Genomic DNA, 13708 nt, shown 5'->3' with positions numbered 1-13708 from the left:
TGGGTATTATTACGCGGTACAAGCCCTTGCCAATCCACTGCTAGATGATGGCCGTATGCGTCGTGGGGTTTATTTGTGACCATGCTTCAGCAGGCTGTTCAGTTCGAGTTGGTGAGGGGAAGACTGTGTATGTTACTGCACGTTGAACTGCTTTCGCAACGAACGTAGCCAACCGTGCACTACAACGCACCGTTGTAGTGCACTGGCATTATTAGGTCGATTAATCTCCTGTGGAGACTTGCTTCCATAATACATTGACACGAATATTATGGCGCCGCTCAATAGCTGGATGTAATGACCGAAATCAACAAAGCCAAATCTGTATAACTATTGTTGTTGTACCTAGTAACAAAGTATATTGGTGGCCTGTACATGTTTAATGCCATAGACACAGCATACTTGCCTGCACTGGCGGACATCCACCAGTAGGAGGTAATATGCGGGCCACTGGGTATTCCCAGACCCCAAGAGGGGGGGGGGTCTGGGCGAGGGGTGTTCTGGGAGCCCCTGGAACTCTCTGGAAGAGAGGCGGGGACGCCTAGGGAGGTGTATGAAAGCCGGACCCCTGAACGGGTTCGGCAGTTCTCCTCAAGCAGAAGACGGGACTTGGAGTAGGACCCTGTGGACCCCCCAGTCCCGCTGTCCTAAGGGCCGGACTGTGAGGGCCAGTGGTCAGGACCCGTTACCTTGGTTGGGTCGGGTCGAGATAGCCTCCCCTAGGTCCCTTAGCCGGAGGGCTGGAGTGTACGTGGTCCCAGTTGTAGGACACGATAGCCCGGAGGCCATACCTCTCCAGGTAGCGGGTGTAAGGGGCCATTACCCCTTTTGTGTTGGACCTGTAATATCAGTTTAGTAATAAAGGAGTGCCTCGTACCTGCTTCCCATCGTCCTTAGGCTCACTACACATGTCACCTGATTGGCCCTCCCTCATTCTCAGGTCACTCTTGCCAAGGGGGCAATGCTGTTACATGCGTCTCGATGTGTGTACGGCACAGTATGCGATCCCTGGGTAAATTATGTATGCAAACAATATCCGTTGGGTTTGTTCCGGCTTTTCGAATTCCTCCCACATTAAGCCACTCGTTGAATTATATTGGCCAAACAATTCCAATTAATGGGACTCGGTGAGTCTTTCCTGGGTAAACGACTGCCATTATTATTTATCGGTAACTATATGCTGTACAAATTTGATAATCGCCTCTGCCTGCACGGTAAGACGACAATGAGATGCCTAGGCAACTCATTGTCGTCTTACTGTGCAGGCTGATACAGATTGAATCAACTGTCACGATTCAATTCACGATTGTTTAAAGTCTCTTCTTTTTGTCGGCTGTCCATGTACAGTATTTGTAGCGCCCGTACTGTTGTTCGTACTGGTCTCTCGTTTACCTGCCCATACTCACTCTGCTCCCGTGTGTGGCAAGCATATGCAGTCCAGTTTGAACCACCTCGTTTCTACCGTCTCATAGAAACTCATTCTCGCTGGTTCTATTCCTCGACTGGTTTGTCAATTTACCTAGTATATTATAGTGTTCACTCACGCATTCTGACCATGTGTCTAAATTGAATATTTGTTTGGCACGAATCTAAAATAACGGATTCTCAAGTGCACTATTATATTTAAATCGCGAGCATGCCAATTATAGCAAATTAATCCACGGCCCACTTTCACCAACCCGCACCTGATCGGCGTGGTGAAGGTTGCACGGTCAAATAACCCGCACGATGTGGGCTGGAGGCCCTCATCCTGCAGTGGATTGACAACCAGGTTCTGCTCGTGTAGTGGTACTGCACGTGTTCTTAATGAATCGATTAAGCAGGGAGGTATGGTGGCATCGACGTCTGCTTCACAGTGGACGTTGAAGACGCCGTGACGTCCTTCACAAGAGTAAGCCACTGTGCGTGCTGGCGTCACGGTCCAAGTTTGAAAAATGACCGTGCAATTTTCTCAATTTTAAACAACTTTTTTTTATTTTGTTTTTACCAGGTAAGGCCGACTGAGCTATACGGCTCTTTTCAGAAGCGACCTGGTCACGAATGACAGCTCGAAGAAGTGGCTTGTGTGGAAATGTATAGCATCTAAATACTTAACGCACGTTGATTTTAAATGTGGAGGGGAAAAACCCGGAGGACCTGGAGAAAAATCCACCCGACCACGGAGAGAACATGCAAACGCCAAATATACAGCAGGCGTCGGGGTCGGGATCGATCCCACGACCTCCTGCATACAAGGCGAGGAGGTAGTTAACATCTCGCCATCGTGGCGAAATATACAAAGCAACCATCGTCCCACTACTGCGAAAACTTGACGGGGCCCTACCGAAAATGGGTCATGAGACTCGGTACGGCTTTCCTGGATGGATAAACGCAACGAATAATCACGGCTTTGGCCAAGGAATCACGATCCATTAACGTCTCGCGTCAAAAAAATCTGGCCGCGTTTTCCTTCGCTCTTTGCTATTCCGGCGAGTGGCCACAAGAGGCGGTCTCCTTTCCCGCGCCTAGTCGCGCCTCTTCCCGCTCCTGTGCCCCACCAGAGACCCCAAGCCATGGGGGGTCAAACAATCGACTCCCCCTCCCACTCGCAAACAAACACACACACGCACACGTGTGTCACACCCACGCCCGGTTTAAATACCCGCCGCGCAGCCCATAAACACACCTACATGACTTGTCATAGCAACGGAGAACAAAAAACGGACGTCCAGATATGAAAAAGGAGTGCGTAACCAAACTAGCGCACACGGTACGCTCGATTAAAGAAAGCGGATGCTGGTTCGCGCTCGGAGCAGCGCACTCGTAAGGTGGGTCGGCTTTGATTAAAGAAGTAGGAGAAAACAACCTCACGATGTTCATAGATAATGTTTGCGTTATGCTCCGAGTGTAGCCATGGACACGGCATTCGATTCGCAGTCGCGTGACGCTGTCGGCTGTTACCGCAGTCCGTGCAGAGGGTTGCCGCTTTAGAAAATGTAACGACAGCTTACGGGCTTGCCATGCAACCCCCTCGACATTGCTTCATGGTAAGTTGATGTGGTGTTCGCGAATGTTGCCTTTCACCTCTCGCGTGCTTGCAAAGAGGGATGTTTTTCTGACCGAGGCGGTACCGGCTGATCGTCAATCGAAAGGGCTGGAGACGGGTATATTGGCGATGTGCTCGCTCTCTCGCTTGGGCTCCTTCTCTCTGATTTCAAATCATCTAATGATCGACCAGGTGGGGCGGTGGCTCAAAGCAATCGGAAGATTAAGAGTTCAAATCCTGGTTGGGAGTTCACTCGGGGTCAACACAATGAGTATTACTCTGTGGGGAAGTCAACAGGAGCTTGTACTATGGGTATACTTGCCCCCGCCGTAGGAACGTGGAATTTGCTCCAATGGCTCAGGGCAGGTAACGGGATGAGCACCGCCTTGAAGTTCATTCATTTGAGCGAGGAATGAATTACTTCGACTCGTGTGTGCGTGATTTTTGATTGAACTACGCGGGCAGAGAGACTACGCTGGCGTGCGGGCGTGTGAACATGAACCCTCTCGCAATGAACCCAGACGACACACGTGTCCTTGGTGTGACACGCATTACGTTAACAAACTCGCAGATCTCTACAGTAACTCATTGCTCTTTCAGGAGACGCATAGATGCAATATCCGCTCATTTAAATATAACAACAGTTGCATTGTACATCGTCACTGAGCGGAAAAGGGGACATCTCGACGTTTCGGACAGCTGGTCTTCTGGAAATAATGCGGTTACTCCAAATTATATGCACATGACACGGCCACTGCGACATGGCCACATGTGAACGGTTGTCCACCACCCTATAAAGAATATTGACTCGGTAAACCTGCAGAAGGCCAGTCGGACAGAACGTCAACATCTTTCTTTTCTCTCAAAGTATTAAAAACCACATTTTTATTGTTGTTTAATTAACCTGTTAGCTTTCGTGGCAATATCTTAGCATGCAATTGCGTGGTGTGTTTTGTCTGGACGCGTGTGCAGTTCTAATAGGAATGCGACAAGCCATGGACGAGTACATTAAAATTGAGAAAATCGGCGAAGGTGAGAGACGTGGTGTGTGTGTGTCTGCGCGCAGGTCACTTCGATGGGTGTGCGAAGTGACCATAGGTGCTACTCGCTAAACGGCACTTGTCCCAACGCTCTGTTAAGGCTATACGGGGGATCTTTGTCTTTTTGCTGCGTGTGCAAGCAGCCGAGCGACGGGGCTTGGTCCACGCGTGCACATTGACTCTCGCACGGTATTTCCCACTGGACTCGGATGAGGCCCATCAATTAGCGAAGATCTCTTTTTTTCAGTAGCGACCTCGGGCCAAAACGGCTGACACGGCAATGTCCCGATTTTCGCCTCCCCCCCCCCTTTTTACGTCGTTTTGCAAATATCCGTCGCCGCTTTGTTGACACTACGACCTCATCTGCGTCGCCTCAACCTACCTCCGATGAGCACGATTGGCTACGCACGGGGCGAAAAGTGCAACACTCAAGTCGCTGACGGCGGCGTCCGTCGATTCGCAGCCTTCGCCTCCACCGCCTCCTACCCACTGTGAATCGCCGTGATTTTACGTCGTTTTCGATATTCGTCGTCGCACCTTTTCAGGAACGCATCCCTGACATAAACCAGGGTATTACTGTAATGCATACCCTTGGTTTATATATTACACACTGTTAAAATATGGAAAAAAATATTATAGTAAGCATTTACATAAATAAAGATATGGGTTTACAACTCTTTGTCAATCCGCTGTTTTGACAATCCGGAGCGCCCTGGTGAGGCGAGGGGTGGCTCTAGAGCCCAGAGGCGGTCCAGATACGTCATCACTCGCCACTGATGGTGCCCGTGGCCGGGAATTGAACTCAGGTGGCAGCTATGCTAACGTTCTGTTTGCTTAAGGCGTTCACATATTCTACAATGAAAAGTGGACGTCACGGTCAATGCCGAAATTGGTCACCACATCTCACCATGGCTCTCGTTCTGGTAATTTCCGTAATGATTCTAAAATAAACGCCCAACCTCCGACGTCTGCCCTTATAATGACCAAAGACAAATATCTCCCGTATAGCCTTAACATACTTTTGGGGCAAGTGCTGTTAGCGAGCACCAAATGAAGGCCAGCACGGCAACACGAGGGGGTGGGTGGCCAGCATCACGCCCGACCACCTTTATCTGAACCCAGGACCGGTTCAGATAATCGTCACGGGTGTTGACCGTGAGCGGGAATTGAACTCAGGTGGCTGGGTTCCAAGGGCAGCACGCTAACCACTGCGCCACCGCCTGGTTTGAGGTCTAGTCGCCGACTTCTGTACTGGGTGACCCACCCACACCCAGTATACATGCAACGGTGGTCCAATGTTGCCTTGTACGTAGTTGCAACCGTTGAACCCACGTTGGTCCAATGTGTAATGTTTACTACTGGGTACTCCTCTCTCTGCCTGTCTCGCAAACCGACCCACCTCCACACTCTGCACACGTATCCCCGCCTATCCCGATTACATCCGCACTTCACCTCGCTTACCCTATCCCTATAGCATCCATCCTTTTGTAGTTGCTTGGTTAAAACCAGGACTTAATTTCCCCGCTGAAAAGTGTCCGGCTCGCTGGTGGAGCTTAGGCGCGTCGCCAGTAGCCGCAGCGGGAGGTGGTAATACTGGATGAGGAAATATTCCCCGAATCGCCGACCCAGAGAGACCCCGGCTGAAATGAAACCACGAGCTCTCGACTCTAGAGGGCGTGAGCTCCCCTCTAGTGGGGGCCCTCGTTCACGCCTGCGGTGGGGCCAGAGAGCAATTTCAGGGCTGCAAATGTTCGACTCTTTTGGGGTGGTGGCACGGCCTAAGCGGGTAGCGTGCTCGCCACTTGGTGCAGAGGTCCACGGTTCGAATCTCGCGCCCGCCCTGGTTATCGCTAAGGTGCGTGTAACAACACGCTTCAGAGTTCATAGTGGACGTTATAAGATCCCCTGACAATCTTCGAAAATTCGAAAGCATCATCAAATGGTTCATTTGGCATTATCCACGGCAGTCATCGCCCCCCACCTCTCTACTGGCAGACCAATGCCCAACGTCACTTTTGCAAACGACTCATCTTTGTTACAGTACTCTTTGCGTTCTCCCCTGGTTTAAAGGAAATCGAAAGTTGGATGCTAAAGCAACGCGTGGCGGCTGTCCCGCATTCACGCTCGCACGCAGGCTCGTACGGAGTGGTGTACAAGGGACGGAACAAGGGCACGGGCGATCTCGTGGCGCTCAAGAAGATCCGCCTGGAGCACGAGGAGGAGGGCGTGCCCGCCACGGCGATCCGGGAGATCGCGCTTCTGCGCGAACTCAGGCACCCCAACATCGTGCGGTGCGTTCGGGCGGTCCCACGGCTGGCGACTCGGCGATAACGGCACGGATTGTAGGCGGAGGCACAACACCGCCGCTGTGTTAACAGGACATTGTTCATCCACCGCTCGTGTGGATGATGTACTGCTGTGGATACCTGATGCACACGTGGAAAATTAAAAGCTCTCCAAGTATGCGACTGTGGTCATCCAGAACAGACCATGCAACGCAATACCCGATCCACAAATATGAAGGAGATGTCGCAGCGATGATACACTCTGCTCTTGCTCCTGGCCACCTGAATGTGAAATTGTAGTTTTTGCTCTGCATCAACATAAGCATACGATCGGGAAAATGTTGTCCATATGTTGGATTTGTCTTACCGTGGATTCCCAGGATAATGAACAATGCGTCACGTGGGAGACTGCGTCGCAGATATGTGACCTTGCTTTACCCTTTCAACCCGGGGGGGGGGGGGGGGGGAACTCGCCTATTACTGCACAGGGTGGCCCCGATGTCTTCCGGAACACCCTGTCAACAAAAACCTAAGGTTCATTTAAAACATAAATGAATATGCAGATGAACAAAAATGTGGTGGGTCAATGAATTGCGGATCACAAGACATCTGGACCATCCTGTACATGTAACAGCCATTTGTGAGCACAGAAGAATGGATGTTGTGTGCGTGGGGCCCATCCAAGCATTGTGGACGTGTATTGGACGGGCAAGTGGCTACTTGCCCAAACAAATGGGGGATTGGGGAGTGTACCGTGTACATGTGTGCCCTCTAGCGAAACAAAATTGAAATGTTGAATTCGTTAATGCCCATGTTCCCACCCACATGAACGTTAGGGTGAAGGCCGCGCATTGTTGCCCTGTCCATGCGTACCTGGCTGTACACTAGGCGTGTGACGATTAATACATTCAAAGTGAACTGGATCATTACACTCATGATGGATGCAATATATTTTAGAATAATCGTGTAACTGTGCGATTTGTGCAATTATGGACATATTGTATCCTGTACAATCCACTGCTGGACAGAGGCCTCCCCGTGCTATGTCGGTCATAGGGGCTGCTTGACCATACTTCACCACACTGTTCAGTGTGGGTTGGTGAAGGAGGGAGGGTTGCCTAGATACCGCCTCAAGTCTTATTTCCCCACCTCCCACGAGACATAAGCCCTGTCGGGCCTCTATTAAATGTAACGATCCTTCCGTGATTAAATATCTCTGTATTGTGCCCGCTGAGACGATTTTAAGAGGATACGTGCGAGTATAGCGTTATGTGATTTCGTTTAATTTGGCCGGGTGCACTCAGCGGCAGGCGAGCGGCTCGCAAGCGGAAGGTCACGAGTTCACATCCTGGTTGAGTGGTTGACTCGGCCCATCGTCGTCATCCACTTTGCAGAGAAGTCAACAGTGGTTGTCTTCTGGATCGATTTGCCCCCGCCATAGGAACGTTGCACTTTCACCTCTGGCTCAGGGCTGTGAACAGGAGGAGATGAGAGAAGGCCTCGATGTTGGTATGCGCAGGAAATCGCTCGAATAGAGGGTTTTTTGGGGGGATTGGATCGTGTAAATATAAATGTGTCGTTAAACTCGCCACAATCCGACACAGCCAATTAGTAAGGTTTGTCACGTGAACTAAAAAATGTGCCAATTCATTACTGGTTTGGCACACCGGTGTTTTGGAGAGAACCCACAACATCTACAATTGACAACACATTGACAGGAAACCACTTCTTTCCATCACGTCCAGGCTACAGGATGTACTCCTGCAGAGCGCTCGACTCTACTTGATCTTTGAGTACCTGCCCATGGATCTAAAGCGATACCTGGATGCGATACCTGCGGGCCACAGCATGGAACCTCCACTCATCCAGGTGCCCGTCAATTGGTCATACATTACTAAAATGTATTTTGGCGGTTGATCTAAGAAAAGGAGACCACAATGCACTTCATCAAGAAATACTGATGCTTTGTTTGTGTAATACACAAAGGCCGAGTGTCTTTTTTTCACATTTTGTTGTTGTTTGAAACGTATGGATTTCCGGCCTGCACTATCCTTCTGTTGGGATGGGGTTTTTCTTGTCATTTACAAATTTGATCATCCAGGTGCATTATCCTCTCACTGATGCTGCCAAATGCTTAGTGGGCGCCATGGTGACGAGATGTTAACTACCTTGCCTGGTATACAGGAGGTCGTGGGTTTCAATCCTGACCCTAACGCCTGTATATTTGGAGTTTGCATGTTCTTCCCGTGGTCGTGTGCATTTTTCCTTCACCATTTAGAAAGATGCCTTGAGTATTTGGCTGTTATAAATTTCCACATGATAAGCCACTTCGTTGAGCTGTCATTTGTGACCAGGTCACTTCTGAAAAAGAACTAAATACCTCGGTGGGCTTTATTTGATAAAATAAAAAAAAAATTGTTTTTACTTTGGTGCCAGGTTGGATCGCTGCATCGCAGAATCGCGAGAGATGGCGGCGACTTTGGTAGTCGGCGTATTGATGGTGGCTGATGGCGATCATGACATTGTGCGTACGCTCGCACCTCTGTGGCCCTCTCCGTGTTTTTTTGTGAGGGCAGAGTTACCTGCACCAGATCCTGCAGGCCGTGGTGTTCTGCCACTCGCGCAGGGTGCTGCACCGCGACCTCAAACCGCAAAACCTGCTCATCGACAGGCACGGCCACATCAAGCTCGCCGACTTCGGCCTGGCGCGGGCGTTTGGTGTGCCCGTGCGCGTATACACGCACGAGGTACGGGTGCACATACGGGCGCGGGCAGTTGTGTGCGACCGCTGTCAGCAATTTCAAGCTGTGGACCACGAAGTCATGACGCCACTGCATGCGTGTTTTGCGGGTCTGTGTGAGTCAACGGGGCTCTGTGTAAGTGCATGGGTCTCTGCGTGAGTCTGTGAATTTCCACGTGAGTCTGTGCATCTCCATACGAGTCTATGGATCAAGCTATGGACCACAGTAATGCCAATGTCCATTTCGATCATTCACTGTCATGCGAGTTTCAGATATTCACCATAATGCTACTCCTAAAGCCATCCACATGATCGCTCACAAACCTTGTAAATATGTAAGTTGAACTTCTTTGGAACCGTACGTATCCAACCGTGCTATTCGGAGGTGCAGTGAGTTAACCGCTTGTACACCACGTGCCAATTTTTTTTGTTTGGCTCTGTCGTGTGGTCAAGGGTTCTTAAGGATACAGATTTGGTCAGATAATTACATGGCCTAACCCAACAGTCTACTCCTGGACATCTGTGATAACATCGCTTGTGCCTGCCCCCTGTTGTCCGCGTGGCACGCGCAGGTGGTGACGTTGTGGTACCGCGCCCCCGAAGTGCTACTCGGCACGCCGCGGTATAGCACCCCAGTGGACATGTGGAGTGTGGGCACCATCCTGGCCGAGATGGTCAACAAGCGGCCGCTCTTCCACGGAGACTCCGAGATCGACCAGCTCTTTCGCATATTCAGGCACTTGGCTCCCTCCATTGCCGTTGTTGTCGTATAACCCCCACAATGCGCCACGACTGCATGGAATGTATTTTGTACGAGGCTGCGGGGCTTTGTGGTGGGCAGGAGACAGACAAGGCAGGATAATCCATTGTTGTACTGAGCCCAAAGTGATTGTTCTGCTCCTATGAGCATTGAGGCGCTGCTCAAATCTCCTTAACAGCCTTGAGCCAGTGTCAGAAATTCCGCATTCTTATGGTAATGGCGACTTTATCCATTGGACAACCACGGTTGACTTCTACGCGAAATGGTACTCATGTTATTGACCATCAAAGGATGATGGGCTAAATTAATTCCCAACCAGGATTTGAACTCATGACCTTCTAATTGCGAGCCGCTCGTTCTACCGCCGAGCCACCTGGACGGTTACTGTACCGCACTCTGCTCCCACTTGTACGATCCCCCGCATTGTATGGTTTAAAAAAAAAACTCCCACGATTTTCACGGCATGGAGAGGCCCCTCGGACGCATGCTGTGGCAATGTATGCCGTGATGTGCGTGCTAACGGCCACGCTCTGGCGTGCGTGTGTGCGTAGGATACTCGGCACACCCACCACCGAGGTTTGGCCGGACGTGGTGACCCTGCCCGACTACAAGCCCAGCTTCCCTAAGTGGGCGCCCAGCGGCCTGGCCGCCCACGTCCCCGGCCTCAACCAGGACGGCATCGACCTGCTCGAGGTAACGGCCGTTCACGCAGCCTCGGGGTGGCGTAGGAGAGGGTGGTGTAGCCACGGATTCTTGAGTCTATCTGTGCAGACGTTTGAGCGTTACCCTCCACGTGCTCGTGAGTTTTCTCCGGCTACTTTGTGGTTTTGCACCCACTGGAAAAGAACGATTATTGGTGGAATTGGCCAAATAACCTTATCATAGGGCCCTCCTGAAAAAGTGTGAGACTCATTGAGGCTTGTCTGGATTGTATATCTGGCATGAAGCATACATGGTGGAAAGCATGTTCATAGTTTTTACCTGCATGGCAATAAGGATGGCAATTGAGTCACCTTAAGGTGAGACTTACCTGGGTGAATAAATTACGTTAGTATTATATTCTTTGGTTCTTTCGGTAAAGTCATGTAGATAGAAAAATTATAATAATAAAGATAAAGTGAATAATAAAAAAAGATAAAAATAATAAAAAACTATTTTATTCTTCTTCTTCTTTTTATTCACTTAATTTTTATTTTCATATCTACGTGATTTTACCGAAAGAACCAAATAATATGAATTTCTGCAGTCACGAAAGTTTTAAGTCAATATTGTTATTATCCATAATAGAGTTTTTTTTGGGTTGGATCATGTAAATATAAATGCGTTGTTAAACCTGCCACCACCCGACACAGCCAATTACGGTAAGGTTTGTCACATAAACAGAACATGCCAATTCGTTACTAGTACAGCACAGCGGTGTGTTGGAGAGTAAACCCACAACGTTTACAATTCGCGTACGACGTTTCACCAGTAATTACAACTACAGTAGTGATCTAACCCAAAACACCTCTAATATGGATAATATTGGCCGTGAAAGCCGACGTGTTAAACTGTCATTATTATTATTTCTGCAAATTATTTGGTCATGCTGCTGCTGCGTTGGCAGTAGTGCACAAGCACAAATAACAAAAACATTGACACATTATTTAACACCACTGTGGTCTTAAAGGGAAAAAATAAGTACAGTTTACACCCAGGATGCGTTCTAGAAAACCAGAACGTAAATGTAAAGTATTTAAATCTAAGCAAAGATATCAAATGGTGGATCGTAACGTGGTACAGAACTTAGTAGTAGCTACTACTACTAGAGATGTGATAGGGGTTCTGTAACGTGGTACAGAACCTAAACAGAGGATGATCAGTAACCCTTTGCTTATCAATACTGTTACAACCATGTTGTTACAAGAATGTTACAACCAGTATATATTACCTTGTCTATTATGTTATGCGTATTATTGGTTGTGTATGATATGAAAAAAATAGTTTACACTTGCATAAAAAATAGTCGCCATAAAAACGGTATGCGAGGGAATAAATATTAAGAGAGTACGCATGTAAGAGTGGCGACTGTAGTCCGGGAGGATTATGCTTGGTTGCTATTCGGCGCACGAATGTTGCGGCGGCAGCGTAAACATTCGAGTCTGAGTGGTAAAGTTTGTAAATCTCGAGTGCGTTATGGCGAGATACCACGGAACGTAAAACAGGGTTGGTTATCGATAAGTTGAGTACGTTATAGCGAGATGGCGTTAATCTGGGTATGGCTGTAATCAACATGTCACGCAATGGCCCTTCATTTACGTGCTATGAAGAAGGACCTTTGCCCAAAACGTCGCCTGTTATGTATTTTTCCATTTAAGGCCACAGTGTTATGTGTGCAGTTTATATTTTGCATAATTACAGTAGATAACTGCTGCCCAGTCTGCAACATTCGTCGCGAGCATCAAAGTGTGAATTGCATTGTTATTTCATTAGAACACACGCTGCATTTGTATGCGGATGCGTGCGTGAGCTTTGCTTTACATATGTAACAATGCATTGGCTGCATATAAAAAAACAAACATGGGTATAACTGTTGCCAAATGTGTGTCTCTTTATTCTCCAGAAAATGCTGACCTATGACCCTGCAAGAAGAATATCAGCAAAACGGGCCCTGACTCATCCCTACTTCCAGAATGAGAAGAGCCAATGAGATTCTTCACTCTCAGACGCATTCGTATGCTTGGCTCGATCTCGACCCTGACGGGATCGAACTGATCAAAATTGGGTTCGTCGCAACCCTCACGCCTGTATATTTTGAGTTTGCATGTTCTCCCCGTGGTCGAGTGGATTTTTCTCCGTATCCTCCGGTTTTTCCCTCCACATTACGAATCAACATCACGTCTTTACAGTACTTGGCTGCTCTAAATATCCACGTGATAAGCCACTTAGTTCGGCTATAATGTATGGCCCAGGTCGCTTCTAAAAAAAGAGCTATATAGCTCAGTGTGGGCCTTACCTAGTAAAATAAAAAAAAAATAGTTTAGTTTTATGTTGCACACCGATGCTGTTGTCCTCTTGGGTGCGTTCCCTCTTTTGGCTGCCACTCAGGAGTTATTCTTGCAATCGTCCCTTGTACATATTATAGGCAAGAACAGTGGCCTGCCCAAGAAGGTTACTTTTCTTAACGGTCAAAAAAGTATGCGTTGGTTGCGGAGGTTTGCAGGCCAAGCTCCCCGGCCGCACCGTTTAACACTGCGGATGTATCGACCGTAAATACGCGCCGTCACACATGACAATAATCGTGAAAGACTCAGTGACGTTATTTAAAAGAGAATCGTCAGTGCCACGTTTGAAAAAAAAATGCACTAATTTATTGTAATAACCCATTGCAACCTCACCCCCTGTTGCCAAACCACTTCACCACTTGCACACCGATGCTGAGTCACCTTGTGTCGGATGGGGGCAGCTGGAGGGGGGGGATTCACTGGCATAAAACAGACAACTACCAGCTGCGAACTGGACGGATTGAGATGTGATACCCTGTGGCATAGAAGCAAGTGGCCCTCCACACTAAAATCCCGAATTCCTCACTGCGTTTGTTCTACGATCGTGGCGTGCCGCGTCTCTTTGTTGGGGCTGTGACGTTGGCCCGAATCGTGGCGCGCTCGTCGCAGAGGTTTTCAGGGGTTCGAATCCAGCGGCCGCCCCGGTTATCACTGCGGTGCGTATTAACTGTAAACAATCTCGCCGACCGCTTCACGGTGGGCGTTAAAAGATCCCGCGACGTCGTTCGTATGAGTGGGCCATTGTATGCCGGCGTCATGGTGCCAAATTTACCAAATTTCAAAGAAAAAATGTACTTGCGATTCACTGAAATGGAAT

At 48.8% G+C, this 13708-nt stretch overlaps 1 protein-coding gene across 2 annotated transcripts; it reads left to right on the top strand.

The window, feature by feature from the left end:
- The first annotated feature begins 2660 nt into the window (after positions 1-2660).
- LOC144720729 (cyclin-dependent kinase 1-like) lies at positions 2661-12870 on the top strand. 2 transcript variants are annotated; one of them, XM_078597729.1, is made up of 8 exons: positions 2661-2804; positions 3995-4054; positions 6197-6353; positions 8093-8216; positions 8924-9094; positions 9660-9823; positions 10399-10540; positions 12450-12870. In XM_078597729.1, the coding sequence occupies exons 2-8, from the start codon at positions 4006-4008 to the stop codon at positions 12534-12536; spliced, it is 894 nt and encodes a 297-aa protein (XP_078453855.1). In that variant the 5' UTR covers positions 2661-2804; positions 3995-4005; the 3' UTR covers positions 12537-12870. The 2 variants fall into 2 exon arrangements, with proteins under 2 accessions (XP_078453855.1, XP_078453856.1); XM_078597730.1 differs by having other exon boundaries at positions 2740-3023.
- The last annotated feature ends 838 nt before the right edge of the window (positions 12871-13708 follow it).

This window comes from Lampetra planeri, chromosome 9 (assembly GCF_965212315.1).
Source record: "Lampetra planeri chromosome 9, kcLamPlan1.2.h2, whole genome shotgun sequence".
Taxonomy (NCBI): domain Eukaryota; kingdom Metazoa; phylum Chordata; class Hyperoartia; order Petromyzontiformes; family Petromyzontidae; genus Lampetra; species Lampetra planeri.
This window is presented reverse-complemented; position numbering and strand designations above follow the sequence as displayed.